Genomic DNA, 14,121 nt, shown 5'->3' on the forward strand with positions numbered 1-14,121 from the left:
CTCCAGAAAATCTATGCCTATATAATTGGCATTTACGCCTATGACCCATGTAATCCTGTGCAAAACATGCAGCCTATGGAATCTAAAAATCAAGAGCTGATAGAGAAAAACCGATTTCAATTTTAGATTCAATAGTGAAAATATAGTCAGTCAGTTTTAGAACATTAGACACCAAAAATAGTCTAAGTCAATCTAATTGGCAATTAGGCCTGGGGCCTTATTGTAATCCTGTATAAAATATACGGCCTATGGAATCCCGTATGGCCTTTTTTGTAGACCTGTGTCAAACCTCAAAGTTCGAATGTGCAATTCACCCATCATTTATTTTATGTACTAGTGTGTTTTGTATTACCGAGTTCCTTTTTCTACCCAAGGGAAAGAAATAAAAGTGAGTAATTTAATTTTTATTTTCAAAGAACTGTAAATCATCAGAACTTTCCTTTCCTTGACTGTTTTCCAAAGGTATTACTTTTATTTGATTTGTCTTTGACGTCTCCTTTTCTGAAGAAACGCTTTTTCTGTTGATTTTCGCGAATTTCTTGCTTCTTATGGCTTGTTGCCCTGTAAGAATAAAAATATAATAATGCGCAAGTAATAATACATTTTAATGGCAAAAGGACTTGTAGTACTCACACCAGATTTTCTTTGCTACAGTACGGTAAAACAAAGAAGATAACACATTTGTGATCGTGGTTTTGGGAATTAGCTAGCACCAATAGAAGCCAATGACAATTTTTCATAGAATTCTACGGACGATCACAAAATTCTATTGAAAGTAGATAAAACTTGAAAGCAGATAAAGATGATAGAATTGAAAGTAGATAAAGATAAAACATTTGTGATCGTGGTTTTGGGAATTGGCTAGCACCAATAGAAGCCAATGACAATTTTTCATAGAATTCTACGGACGATCACAAAATTCTATTGAAAGTAGATAAAACTTGAAAGCAGATAAAGATGATAGAATTGAAAGTAGATAAAGATAAAACATTTGTGATCGTGGTTTTGGGAATTGGCTAGCACCAATTGGAGCCAATGATGATTTTTCACAGAATTCTACGGACGATCACAAAATTCTTCAAAAAATATGATTGGCTCAAATTAGCACTCGCTAAATTCCAGCATTCGTAAAATCTCATTGTGAATGGGCCTTAAATCGCAGCGAAATTTGTGTGAAATGGCTATTTACAACATGGAAATTAGGGTAATAATATAAGCTCTTTTTCCTAATTCTCGTGAAATGAAGTCCCCTTGTTTCTCAATAATTTGGTTTAATTGTATTATTTCTATTGATTACGTAGGCTAGCCTATATTAGAAGCTGAAACATGAGATCTAATTTATGATAAGACATATGACCCATATGATAAGACCACCTACTGTTCGAACAAAACGCTTTGAAGATTCATTGTACTTTATCATGTGTCTTTTTTCAATCAATGCTATTCATCTGTTTTTCTTTTCACAAGTATGATCATCATTTAGTTGAATTTTTTGGAGCTTGCAGCAGTTTAGTTGGAGGTTTTATGAACAAAATCATTTCGATTCTAATCTCCCCTGAACGGATAACATTAGCCCAACAACTTATAGACATGAATATTTGTCAAAAAGCTTTCGTTTGGTGACCAGTTGCCACTTGAAATAGTAATTTGACATTAAGTGGCATTTGCATCTCATTATGTGTAATTTTTTAATAAACAGTACTTTTTTATTATCATAACAAGAACGACCATGAGTTAGTAGGAATTTATTCTTGACTATGATAGCTTATATAAAAAAAATTAATTTGACTCTGATTTCACACCAACTGATCACAATAGCCGAGAAGCTTGTAGGCCCGAATATTTGTCAAGAAGCTTCGGTTGGCGACCAGTTGCCACTTGAAACAGTCATTCAATATTGTGTGGCATTTGCCTCTGATCATCAGTCATTTGTTAATTAGTTGTTTTTCTTAAACACGAGCCCCAGTTAGTTGGAATTTATTCTTGACTACGACAGTTTAGAGTCACAAAATGATGTTGATTCTCATTCAAAATGAACCGATCACATTAGACCGCGAGCTTGTAGACACGAGTTTTTTTCAAAGAGCTTAGATTGGTGACCAGTTATGACTTGAGATAGTCATTTGACATTATGTGGCATTTGTGCCTTATCACGTATCATTTTTATAACTACTAGTCCGGTTTTTATTTATTTATATTCTAAAGACGAGCTTCAGCAATTTGGAATTTATTCTTGGTTACGACGGCATTCATGAACAAGATGACTTTGATTCCGATGTCACACGAACTGATCACATTCGCCAAGGAGCTATAAACACGACTATTTGTCAAAAAGCTTCTTTTAGTTATCAGTTGCCATTTCCAATTCCCGGCAGAAATAGTCTCAAAAAGATAATCTTTAAATTCCTCTAAATGTAACTTCAACCATTTCATACAGAAGGAAACACAAATGTCAAGTTAAATGCATATACTCTATTTAATAATGACCCCGTGGGTCACACTACAACGGCAAAATTGGGACTGCACCATTTGTGTTCAGCCATTGTACTCTTCTAATTTATTATTAAACTTCTTCGTTAAACAAGTTTTTTTGTGGTAGACGGAGTAATAATTAGATATTCTATGCAACTGACAGCCGTCATAGCCTAGTAGTTAACGTGCTAGACTTGAAATTCTTCGCCCGTAAGGACAGAAGTTCGAGTCCTGGTGTCACTTGGTATGGAACGTGGGTCAGTGGCGTGACTTTGCAAGCTCAGCCAGAGTCGCCCCAGAAAGCACGGGATGGATGGACCCCCCCATTGCACTTCCTGGATGCAAGACCATGAAACAGACATGAGCACTGCCAGTAGGGACTATAATGTCCAGTGCCATATTCTATACCTTTTTCTATATATGCAACGGATTACTTGCACCCCCTCCGCTTTTTTGTTTCTTTAACTGTTTTCTCTTAAATTTTGAAAATTACTCTCTATTGGCAGAAAACGTTGCTGCATGCTGGTTATTGTTATGCTAAGTCATTGATTGATCATTTATATATACGAACCAATTAGCAAATACTTCTAAATACACATGTATAAAATAAGTATGGAGACAAAACAGAGAACTTACTCAAAACGAAGTCGCTTGACATTTTTCCGAGCAGTATCGACAAGATCTCTGTCAAAGTTGGAGCGCTTTCCTTTCACTTCTAAAAAAAAATAAAGAATTAATAAATAAATTCTTCAAAATCATAAGCAAAACACTCCTACACACATGGCTCTATTGAGAGCCTCTCTTTTGAGAGTATGGCTCTATTGAGCTTATGAATTGAGAGCCTACACTGATGGCTCTATTAGGTGAACCTGATAGGTTCCGACTTGTAATTCCTTTGCAACTTCCATGTTAGTAGTGCAAGCTCTAAGAGAATTGAATCGACATCGAAAATCACAAAAGAAAAGAATTTAGTAAGTCCTTAATTGGTATCGCTGAAAGTAAAAAAAAGTTGTCAGCGACATGATGTTTTGATAAAAAGGAAATGTTGAAATTTCCAAAAAAAAGTCCAAGCTATATTTCTGTAAATGCAGTACCATTTTTCGATACTAGGAAGAAGAAAAAAAAATTATGAAAAATTACAAAAAAAAATTTCTAGCTTCAGAAGAACTATTCTTATCCATTTCTTAGTCCCCCTGTTCGAAAATTTTCAGATTTATTTCCCATTACCATTTCCAAGCTAGACCCGTGACTACAAGAAAATCGAAAACACGAAAGCACCAGCATTTCACCACAACACAACAAACCAAAACTCAATTTTCCCTTACAACCTTTAAGCTCAACAGAACAGTTTCTTCATAGTGGAAATAATGTAAATAATGAAGATCACCAGACCACACTTCCTTTCCATCAAATGGGTTTAAAATAGGAATAGAGAGATGACTGTATTGATGTAACGAAGAGATACATTATTACGATATATGGGACCTTGGGGTGGGGAGGGGACGCATTTGCGAGTGAATGGATTAGTAGCATAGAAAGAGGAATTGAGAAGTAGCCTATTGGTCTTGGAACTAAGCCAACCTTGGCTGAACCTTTGAAAGGCGAAGACTTAGAGACTCTTTCAAAATGTAATCTATTATTTTAGTTTGATTTTTTTTTTCCATGAGCTGTTTAAGTAATTTAGTTTTCTTTTTATTTGTTTATATTATATTTCACTGAAGACGACAATACTTGTATAACCGAAATATTTGCTTTGGTTGCAATGTCTTAACAAATTCCTCATTATGTTCTTTTATTTTGCTTCATAGCCCAACGATGCTTTTTAGCTTACGTAAGAAGTGAAGTATGCTTCCCAAGTAAAGCACATTCAAAGGCATAATTGTACCACTCTTCTGATCTGTACCACTCTTAAAATTTTTCTGTCATATTCCCATATGTTTAGTTGTGGGGGCTAAAGGCACTGTTTCCCGGTCAATCCTGGCCGATTTCCCTACCTCCTAAGAAATATGATGTAAGTTAAAGCTCGATTTTTTTAGAGTTTCGATTTTCCAAAGGACGTCGATTTTTTCAAGTAAAGCGACCAAGCCACTAACTAATTTAAACTAATGTTAATTGGCTTCTGGAATGCACCCCAAGACATTTTCTCATCAAACTGCCTCACTTTCCAACTCATTTTTAAAAAAGTTGTGAAAGGGCTTTTCTTTTGGAAAGGGCTTTTCAAAAGAAAGGGCTTTTCTTTTGGGCGCAGCTATTGTTTATAAGAAATATGGTCAATTCTTCGTATTCTATGTGCTAAAAAAGAAAAAAAAACTCAAATGTGTACCTGTTTCTTTTCTTTTGGAAAGATTTGCAGGTATGCGTTATTTCAGGATGAAAGTAGTAACAAATAACTGATGCTAATTGGCTTTTGGAATGGACCGAGTGCTCACGCGAGTGCACCGAGGAGCACTCCCGTGAGAGCCTAGTTTCCTTACACCTCTACAAATACGACTAGTCGATTAAGAGTATGGGAAATCTCACTTCCCATAAAATCACTACGGAATGCGCGAAAAATCACTAAGGGTACAAGAGATGTCAATTACGATGAAATGAAATGAAATATGAAATGAAATGAAATTATCTCAAAGAGATGAAATATGGTCAATTCTTCGTATTCTATGTGCTAAAAAAGAAAAAAAATCAAATGTGTACCTGTTTCTTTTCTTTTGGAAAGATTTGCAGATATGCGTTATTTCAGGATGAAAGTAGTAACAAATAACTGATGCTAATTGGCTTTTGGAATGGACCGAGTGCTCACGCGAGTGCACCGAGGAGCACTCCCGTGAGAGCCTAGTTTCCTTACACCTCTACAAATACGACTAGTCGATTAAGAGTATGGGAAATCTCACTTCCCATAAAATCACTACGGAATGCGCGAAAAATCACTAAGGGTACAAGAGATGTCAATTACGATGAAATGAAATGAAATATGAAATGAAATGAAATTATCTCAAAGAGATGAAATATGGTCAATTCTTCGTATTCTATGTGCTAAAAAAGAAAAAACTCAAATGTGTACCTGTTTCTTTTCTTTTGGAAAGATTTGCAGGTATGCGTTATTTCAGGATGAAAGTAGTAACAAATAACTGATGCTAATTGGCTTTTGGAATGGACCGAGTGCTCACGCGAGTGCACCGAGGAGCACTCCCGTGAGAGCCTAGTTTCCTTACACCTCTACAAATACGACTAGTCGATTAAGAGTATGGGAAATCTCACTTCCCATAAAATCACTACGGAATGCGCGAAAAATCACTAAGGGTACAAGAGATGTCAATTACTTTTTTAAAAAGGTGAGAAATATGTGCTTTCGTTTAGGTTATAAATATTATTGAAAGCACCAAGGACGGTGAAAATTATATCTGAATGTTTGAATTGATTAAGTGGAAACTAATTCAAAAATTAAACTAAAAAAAGAAAGAAAAAAGAACAGTAATCAAATTTAAATGAAAAAAAAAACTCATACACGGTTATGCAATTTTTGGTAGTAAAGGGCGCCAAATTAAAGAAAAACAATGTGGAACGAACAAAAAGTAAGCGAAAAAGATATGGCACCAAACAGCTGAAGAAGAGTGTATTTCACCTTTATACACCCTCTGAGGATGCATTTGTCTTTGGGAATCTACAAACTAGTCCTGTTCAAATTTTTACGGACGAAAAGCATAAGCAAGCCTATGTGAAATTTGGAGTCGCGCCTCAAATACATTCAAGAGGCCTGGAAGCAATATTACTGCAATCCCAGCCTCTAAAAAGATAAGCCAATCTAAATCTATTTAATTGTTTCTGTTCGTTTCCCTTTCCCTTTTCAATGATTTTCTTCTGGACACTTGTTGAATTCATTTTTTAATCCATGTATTGACAACGGTCCGCGTATTTACTCCATGAACATCCATATAATTCAAATTTAAACAAACGTGAAAATGATACAGGTTTATTGACTAATACCTGTCAATTGAACAAGTATTGATTAATTATATTAATTGAATAATTAATGGAAAAATATCGATCAATTGAACAATTGAAGACTGATAACCCATAGCAACAGGTGAGCTTCAACACCTTCTTCTACCTATATCTAAGTATTTGTGTTGGATATATTGAAAAGCTCAACTTGTCAATATAAAAATTTGGAAAGTCAACAGGGGAAAAAATTAAGTGCTCTTCAAAATTTGAAACGATTCAGTTGAAATTGTTTCTCCGCAGGTCGGGAGCGGGGGGTATCAATTCGCACTACATTCCATATAACAGTGGTAGACTTACTTGTGGCTATTTTTTTCTCAACTTTATGTGCAAAATCTTCTTCCAATTCCCTCATTCTTTGAGGCTTTTTATTCCGTTTCGCCACTCGAGATTGGAAAGCAGCAGCTCTCTCTAGTTCTTTCTCAATTCTCTTTTCAGCTGTTTCCATGTGGTTTTTCTTATTCAGCTCAAGATTCTTCTTTTTTTCTTTCCGTTTTTCTTTTTTCTTTTGGTCTTTATCTTTCTCTTTTTGGGCAATGGCTACTCGGTCTTCAGCCGTTAATCGCAAACGTTCTATGAAAAAAAGAAAATATTCTACTGTTAAGAAAAGAAGACAAACTGATTAGTCATAGCCTAAGTAAGACGCCAGGGCTCTAAATCGAATTAAGTCGAAAAAATTTTAGCTAAATTTATTAAGACATTCCTGACGGTATTCATGATGGGGCCGTTTTGGACCAAGATTGGGCCTAAGGACAAATTTCCTCGTAAACAACCCTTTTATTTATGACTTTGGTTACTGTGGGGTTAATGATTTCTTCATTAAAAAAAGTAGAAAAAGCTAAATTAATAGTTTGTCAAGTTCTAGCAATAATTATGGATATTGGAAGTAAAACTGCACTAAATATTTCTCAGGACCAGGCCCATACCTTAATTATACTTCTGGGTTGTATACTACAGCGTATATTTTCTGAAACGTTCTGACCACAGATCACTTTTGGTTTCGGGATGTTCTATTAAGTGAAAAAAACGTAAACGTTTGAAATCGTAAAGCCAATTTTTATGCTGAAAAACAAAATCTTGCACCGGAGGCTTGGGGTCACGGTTAACCTGCCTGCTCCATGCCTCTTCTTGATAGCCCTGGTAATGGCAGCAAAAACTCTCACTTATCTATTTTTACAAGAACATTACAAACGATCCCTACCACAAGTTCAGGTCCTATAACTTACTTCTGTTTTGGATTCAACAATCCCTTATGGGTAAATAATTCTAATAATTATAAATTTAAAGATATTTGCAATAAGAAAAACTACGATTTCAATTAAGCATAAACATAGAGAAAGTGAGAGCAAGAGACAGAGAGAGAGAAAGAGAGAGAGGCGGGGGAATAAAGAAAGATCAGGAAAGATGAGAAAATTGGAAAAAATATCGAAATGTAAGAGAAAAAGCTACTAAAGTTGTCAAATAACAGAAACAAGATTAAGACAATCTATTATGTAGAAAAAGAAGAAAGAATACGAAAAATTCAAAATAAAACGACAAACTTGGACCCAAAGAACAACTTAGATTACTGCATACCGGATAAGAATTCAAAAATGAGGTAGATTACATCAAGGCCTAATTTAAAGCCACTGAAACTGACCTTAGAGACACGAGATATAAACTTCGGAGGGATCATCATACAGTTATCTTCATATAACAGGTTATATAACGAGGCAAAGACAAGAGCTCGGTTACTTGTTAGAAAGAGGAATATTGAAAACACGACACTAAACAAGGAGTTACATCGATACCCATCCAAAACAAGAAAATGTTTCTGTGCAACAAAAAACACAAACAGAGCATAGAATAAGCCTTAAATTTAGACAAAGGCTTAGAGTCTTTTGCCTTGGCTCCAACCTCCCATTTACGATAACGTCCCGGTAGACAATTTAGTCCATTTTAATCAAAGTGACCTCCCTATTTGTTCTTTATATTTTAGACGGGAACAATTACGTAGAAACACTGACCGTTGGATTTTCAAAGCCACACTGTAGATGAATGGAATATTCTACCTGAGGAAGCTATTATTCCTTATCACCACCCCCTCCCACTTCAGCCTTTAAGAGGAATTAGACAGTCTTTACAGTCAGAAGAAATTTGCTACTTATAGATTTAGAGGAGGAACTTAATTTGAAGGTATTTTTCTAAATGGAGGCATTTTCTTTAACTTTCAATACCTTATTTTTATTATGTTAGGAACCATTGTCTTTCTTTTCTTATGCAAACTTGGTGGGTTAATCGAAATTACAACCGAACAGCTAGAGACTACCCTAACACTTACCCATCTCAGCAACCCTTTCTTTATGTGTCTGATACCATTGCCTTTTCAATTTCATAAGCTCCTCGGGATTAGTGTTCACCATTTTTTCCATTTTACTGATTTTCTGTTGCAGCGAGCCCAATACTCTGTCTGTGTGCTCTTGATTTAGAACTTTTTTCACATCTTTCTCTACACTTTCAACTGTTTCCTTATACCTTTGAAGAACATCTATAGAGGAAATATAGATAAGCAAGACATAAATATAGACATTGACAAAAAGAAAAAAATAAACTAGAACTAAACAAGAGAATTAAAAAATAGTAGCTTTTTTTGTCGTGAAAACAGACCGTTTTCCATGGGTCATCAAGAAACCGGTGAAATTTACTTTTGACAGGAAACAGATACAGCTCCTCCTCGGCCGGCATCCATAATTTCCCCAATAGAGGTTTTTCATGAGGCACGGGCAGGTGAGGTCAATATGGTGCAGCCAATCCCTGTCCCAGAGCTGACCGAATAGGTGGAAAACTTACTTACTTTTTGACGGGAACTTAGATACTGATCCGCCACGGCCGGCATCCATAGTTTCACCAACAGAAGTCTTTCATGAGGTTCGGCCAGGTGCAACGGCTTCGACATGGTAGATTCAATCTCTGTCCCAGAACCAACTGAAAAGTTGGAAGCCTCCAAGCAGTTCTGCATCGTTCTACAGTGATCATCGAACTTTTTTTCTGGTCTCCAGAGCAGCGAGTATTTGTAAGTGAAAGAGTCTAAGACCAATGAAGAAAACAATAAAAAATAAAAATCCCGCGAATATTCCGCATTTATCAAAGGGTCTTCAGTGAAGATCAGAATAAAAACGGAAACCCACAAAAGAGAACAAACTAAGGATAACAACAAGAAGAAATAATAAAATCCAGAACAATTTATAAAAGGAAAACGTAAAGTAATTAAAGCCGAGAAAATAGGAATAAATAAAATGTAAAATGGTTACTTTCACTAAATCTAAGCTCATACCTGAATACCGCATTGAGTCACTTCTGTCACAATCAGAAAGCAACAAGGGAGTCATTCAGTTTGGTTCTCATCTGCACCAGAGACACGTTGTTTGATCCATTCACTTTAATTTTCTCTTTTCTAGTTTTTTTCATTGGATGTATGCCCGTTTCTTTGCACGACATTTCTTTATACGTCTTGCTTTCTCTTTACCGACTCAATTTTACGCGTGGAGGTGTTAAGGGTAAATGTCCGGGGTAAATTTTCACCAGGATTGAATTGTAAGAGGATATTTCCGTGGGGAGGGGGATTTCTCCGTGGAGGTGGAGCCAGATTTCCTGGCGTTATTTAAAAAACTATCAGGAATGAAATTAAAAAAATAAGTTTTTTTCAAGTGAAAGCAAGGAGCAGCATCAAAACTTAAAACGAACAGAAATTATCACGTACATTTGGGCGGTTGCCCCTTCCTTAACACCTCGCTCTATACGCTAAAGTTTAAATTTTGTCCCAATTATTTAAAAACGACTCCTGAAACACAATGGTATTTTAATTAGAACATTAAGTAACTTTCTTAAAACTGCCAAAAAACTTTAGCGTGAAGAGCGATGTGTTGAAGAAGGCACAGCTCCCCTCATATACGTAATAATTTCTGTTCGTTTTAAGTTTAATGTTGCTCCTTACTTTCAGTTGAAAAACTTGTTTTTTGTATTTATCGCTGGAAGGAGTACTTCAGCAAACTATTTAACCAGCACCAACTTTCCACAGCAACGGATCATAAACAGCATAGCCGTAGCCCAAGCCACAGCCCTGATGACCCTCGGGAACCACACCAACCCACCAGTATCTACAAAGACGTGAACGTGGTTCCCCCGCGTTAGATGAAGTCCAACAAGCGATCAACTGCCTGAAAATTAATAGATCCCCTGGTTCCCATGCTATTCCGGCTAATCCTTCTGGTCTTCAAAAAAGGGCTAAAGATAAAATGCAGCAATTATCGTGGGATCTCCCTCATCTACATTGCTGGTAAAATATTCGCCATAGTGCTACATAACCGCTTTTATGTCCAGCGCAACGTGAAGACAAGGCCCATTCGTCTTAAGACAAATCCTTAAACGCAGGACAAAACACAAGAAACTGACAGTGTCCATTCATAGATTTTATAACAGCTTTTGACTCTGTTCTAAGAGATGGAATCTGGAAGATCATGACGGAAGATGAAGTACCAGACAAGATAGTCAGACTTATTCAAGCATACTACCAGCATACGCGAGCCCAAATTCAGATCGGTGGGGAACTGTCCTCGATGTTTCAAATTGATTTTGGTGTCTGACAGGGATGTATATTGTTTCCGTCTTATTTAATTTCGTAATCGACTAAATTACTGGATCGACTCAGGCGTTGAAGTAGATCCCAATTTTGTGATCACCGATCTAGAATACAGCGACGATACTAGTTCATTAACTAAATCTCGTTCAGAAGCTCACTCCATGCTATTGAAAGTAGCTGAAGAATCCTCTCTGGTGGGCCTGGAGATAAGCTCCTCGAAGACAAAAGTCATGGTGTCTGGTATATCATCTCAAGACCTCCCAATCTTACCAGAAGAGTCGATCATAGATGAGATACCTGAATTCAAGTGCCTAGGCTCTCTGGTTGACCCAATAGGATGAAGCATATCAGAAATTCAGTCAAAAATTACTTCAGCGACTGGAGCCTAGCTCATTCAGCAACTGCACCCGGCTAAACCACTCTCTATTGAACCAACAGAAAGCCCTTTTGAAGACAAAAATAAGGATATATCAGGCCCTCATTCGATCTATCCTACTATACAGCTGTGAGACGTGGGCTCTGAAAGCATCCGACATACAAGCTCTCAACGCATTCAACCATTCATGTCTAAGGAGAATCATTGGCATCGAACCCTGTGATCGAGTCAGCAATGATGGATTCCGCAAAATTTACCATCAACGTGGTGATTTGAAGCTATAATCAAACAAAGAAGGCTCCGATGGTTCGGCCATGCCTATCAATAAAGCCCTCAAATATTCAAATGTACGCCTCTTCCGGGATGGAAAAAGCGACATGGAGCACAGAAGCCTGCATCAAGGCAAACCTAGACCCAGTCGGTGACTTCAAGAAGTATGGACAAAGATGTGGTACGTCCTGGATGGAATTGATTGAGCCACTCACGAAAGACCAAGACTCTTAGCTTACCATAATGACGAAGGTGCTGGACGCCAGGGAGAGCTGAAATGCCCTAGTCCTGCTACAAGTATGCAAGTAAGTAAGTAATACCCTAATTTTACCAGTTACACTAAATAAAATTCTTATTCTTACACTGAAAAAAAAGCCAGGCGTCTCCAAATGCTAGATAGCGTTGATAGTTTTTTTTGTTATTCATACTCTTTGGTCCAGAGCCGAACAACAGCACAAAATCAAGAATTTAGTTCATTAATGGAGATGGGGGGAGGGGGCTTTAATTTTTTTTGTATTTTTGTCTAAAACTCGATTACTTCATGCTTAACAGATCGAAAATACCTCTTTTTTTTGTAATTCTGATAAAGATATGCTGAGACACAGATACAACAATTTTTTTCCCAGGAGGGGGGATTTGAAAAAAAGCAAAAACATAGAATTATAGAGAAAATAGAATCGGTTATAGAAGAGTATTTATAATCATGATATTTCGAGTGGCCCCGCAAACTCTATATTCGTGGCTGTGTACAACAATGGTGTTTAAGCCTGAAAACCCAATTTTGAAAGTACCATGTAGTATTTTCTTAACTTAAAATCTAAATTTTGTTTACACTTACAAATAAGTTTTACTGATTCAAGCAAGTACTGAAAAAAAAGTTATAAAAAGCTTTTTCTCATTCAAATACAATATAAATAAAATATACAAGCCTGTTTCTTCAGCCAAAAACGCGAAAATTGGTTTAAATAGAGACAAAAGAAAGAAAAAGTGTATGGGTTACCCAAGGGAATAATTCGGCTTTTGACAGGATTTTTAGCGGATCTGATAATCTCCTTGACAATTTTCCGTTCAGATTCTCCGGCAAGTGAAACAGAAACTCCGCTTCTTCCAGCGCGGGCAGTTCGGCCAACTCGATGAATATATCGTTCCATTGACGCTGGCATTGTAAAATTTATAACCTAAAATTTATATTCCTTTTATTATATTCTCAATTGATACAACAACAACAAAAAATTCTGGTTGCACGAAATATTTGTTTTGAAATTTGATGTCATAATATTTCAAGCAACAATAGTGATATTTGAAAATACTATCCCTTAAATGGTATTTGGAGAAAAGATTTTCAAAAATGAAAGAACAGAAGGATAATCAGTAAAAAAAGAAGAAGAAAAAAGTTACATAAAAATGAAATTTATATTAACCCATTTCATTTAGTTTTATAATATTATATAGAACTTTATGGATAATAATAAAAAAAACACATTTTTTCAAGCTTCAAATTTTACCATTTAGAATTTGGTCCATGAAACAATACTAAAGGCTTAACCCGCGATAATTGGAATAACATTTTCACCAAACAACTTCGATATTAACCGAAATGATAAAATAAACTTGTCAGACAACAAGCATTAAAATAAAAAACGTATACTCTCCTGTAAGCATCAACAACCAAGGGACTACGACTGAAAAATGGAAGAATACCCGCTTCAGATAAGGTACACGTCATACAATGCCTAATAACTGTTTTCAGATTAGTGATTGGGTGGGAGTTACGGATACTTACAACATACTTTAACTCACACAAGCTTAAAACAAACCTCACAACATACTTAACATTCCTTAAACTCAGAACATATCAACCATTTCTTAATACAAACAGCTACGCAAGGAAAAAACTACTGGATCAATTCTGGTACGCACACTAATATCCTAACCTTTACTTTACACTTAATAGTTACATGAAACAAGATAAAAAAGAGAAAAAATAATACTCAATATTAATAGATGAACTAAACAAATAACCAAAATAAGAACCAGAGAAAAACAAAAAAAAAAAAAAAAAACAAATCAAAAAATAAAATCAATGCAAATTAAAAAAGAAGAAGAACAAGGAAATAAAACACTCCTCATTTACTTTTTTAAATCTACTTTTAAACTAATTTACATAGAGATTATCTTTCTTAGTAAACAAACAATAATTGTTTATATATACATATATATATACATATATATATATATATATATATATATATATATATATATATATATATATATATATATATATATATATATATATATATATATATATATATACATATATATATATATATATATATATAATATATATATACATATATATTTCTCGAAAACGGCACTGAGAATCTGAAAC

The 14,121-nt window shown here is 35.5% G+C and overlaps 1 protein-coding gene across 3 annotated transcripts in view; it reads right to left on the minus strand.

Moving 5' to 3' along the window:
• Positions 1-389: 389 nt before the first annotated feature.
• Rs1 (Dead-box helicase Rs1) overlaps positions 390-14,121 on the minus strand; it is a 74,596-nt gene continuing 60,864 nt past the window's right edge. For all 3 annotated transcript variants that reach the window (XM_089104967.1, XM_089104969.1, XM_089104968.1), the window contains exons 11-15: positions 12,733-12,910; positions 8,789-8,995; positions 6,769-7,041; positions 3,109-3,187; positions 390-561 (exon numbers count right to left, since the gene is read on the minus strand). In XM_089104967.1, the coding sequence (XP_088961093.1) occupies positions 429-561; positions 3,109-3,187; positions 6,769-7,041; positions 8,789-8,995; positions 12,733-12,910 (870 nt within the window). In that variant the 3' untranslated portion in view covers positions 390-428. The remainder of the gene's footprint in view (positions 562-3,108; positions 3,188-6,768; positions 7,042-8,788; positions 8,996-12,732; positions 12,911-14,121) is intronic.

Source organism: Artemia sp. Qi Xiang Cuo, chromosome 19, assembly GCF_049724085.1.
Source record: "Artemia sp. Qi Xiang Cuo chromosome 19, ASM4972408v1, whole genome shotgun sequence".
In the NCBI taxonomy this organism is placed as follows: Eukaryota; Metazoa; Arthropoda; class Branchiopoda; order Anostraca; family Artemiidae; genus Artemia; species Artemia sp. Qi Xiang Cuo.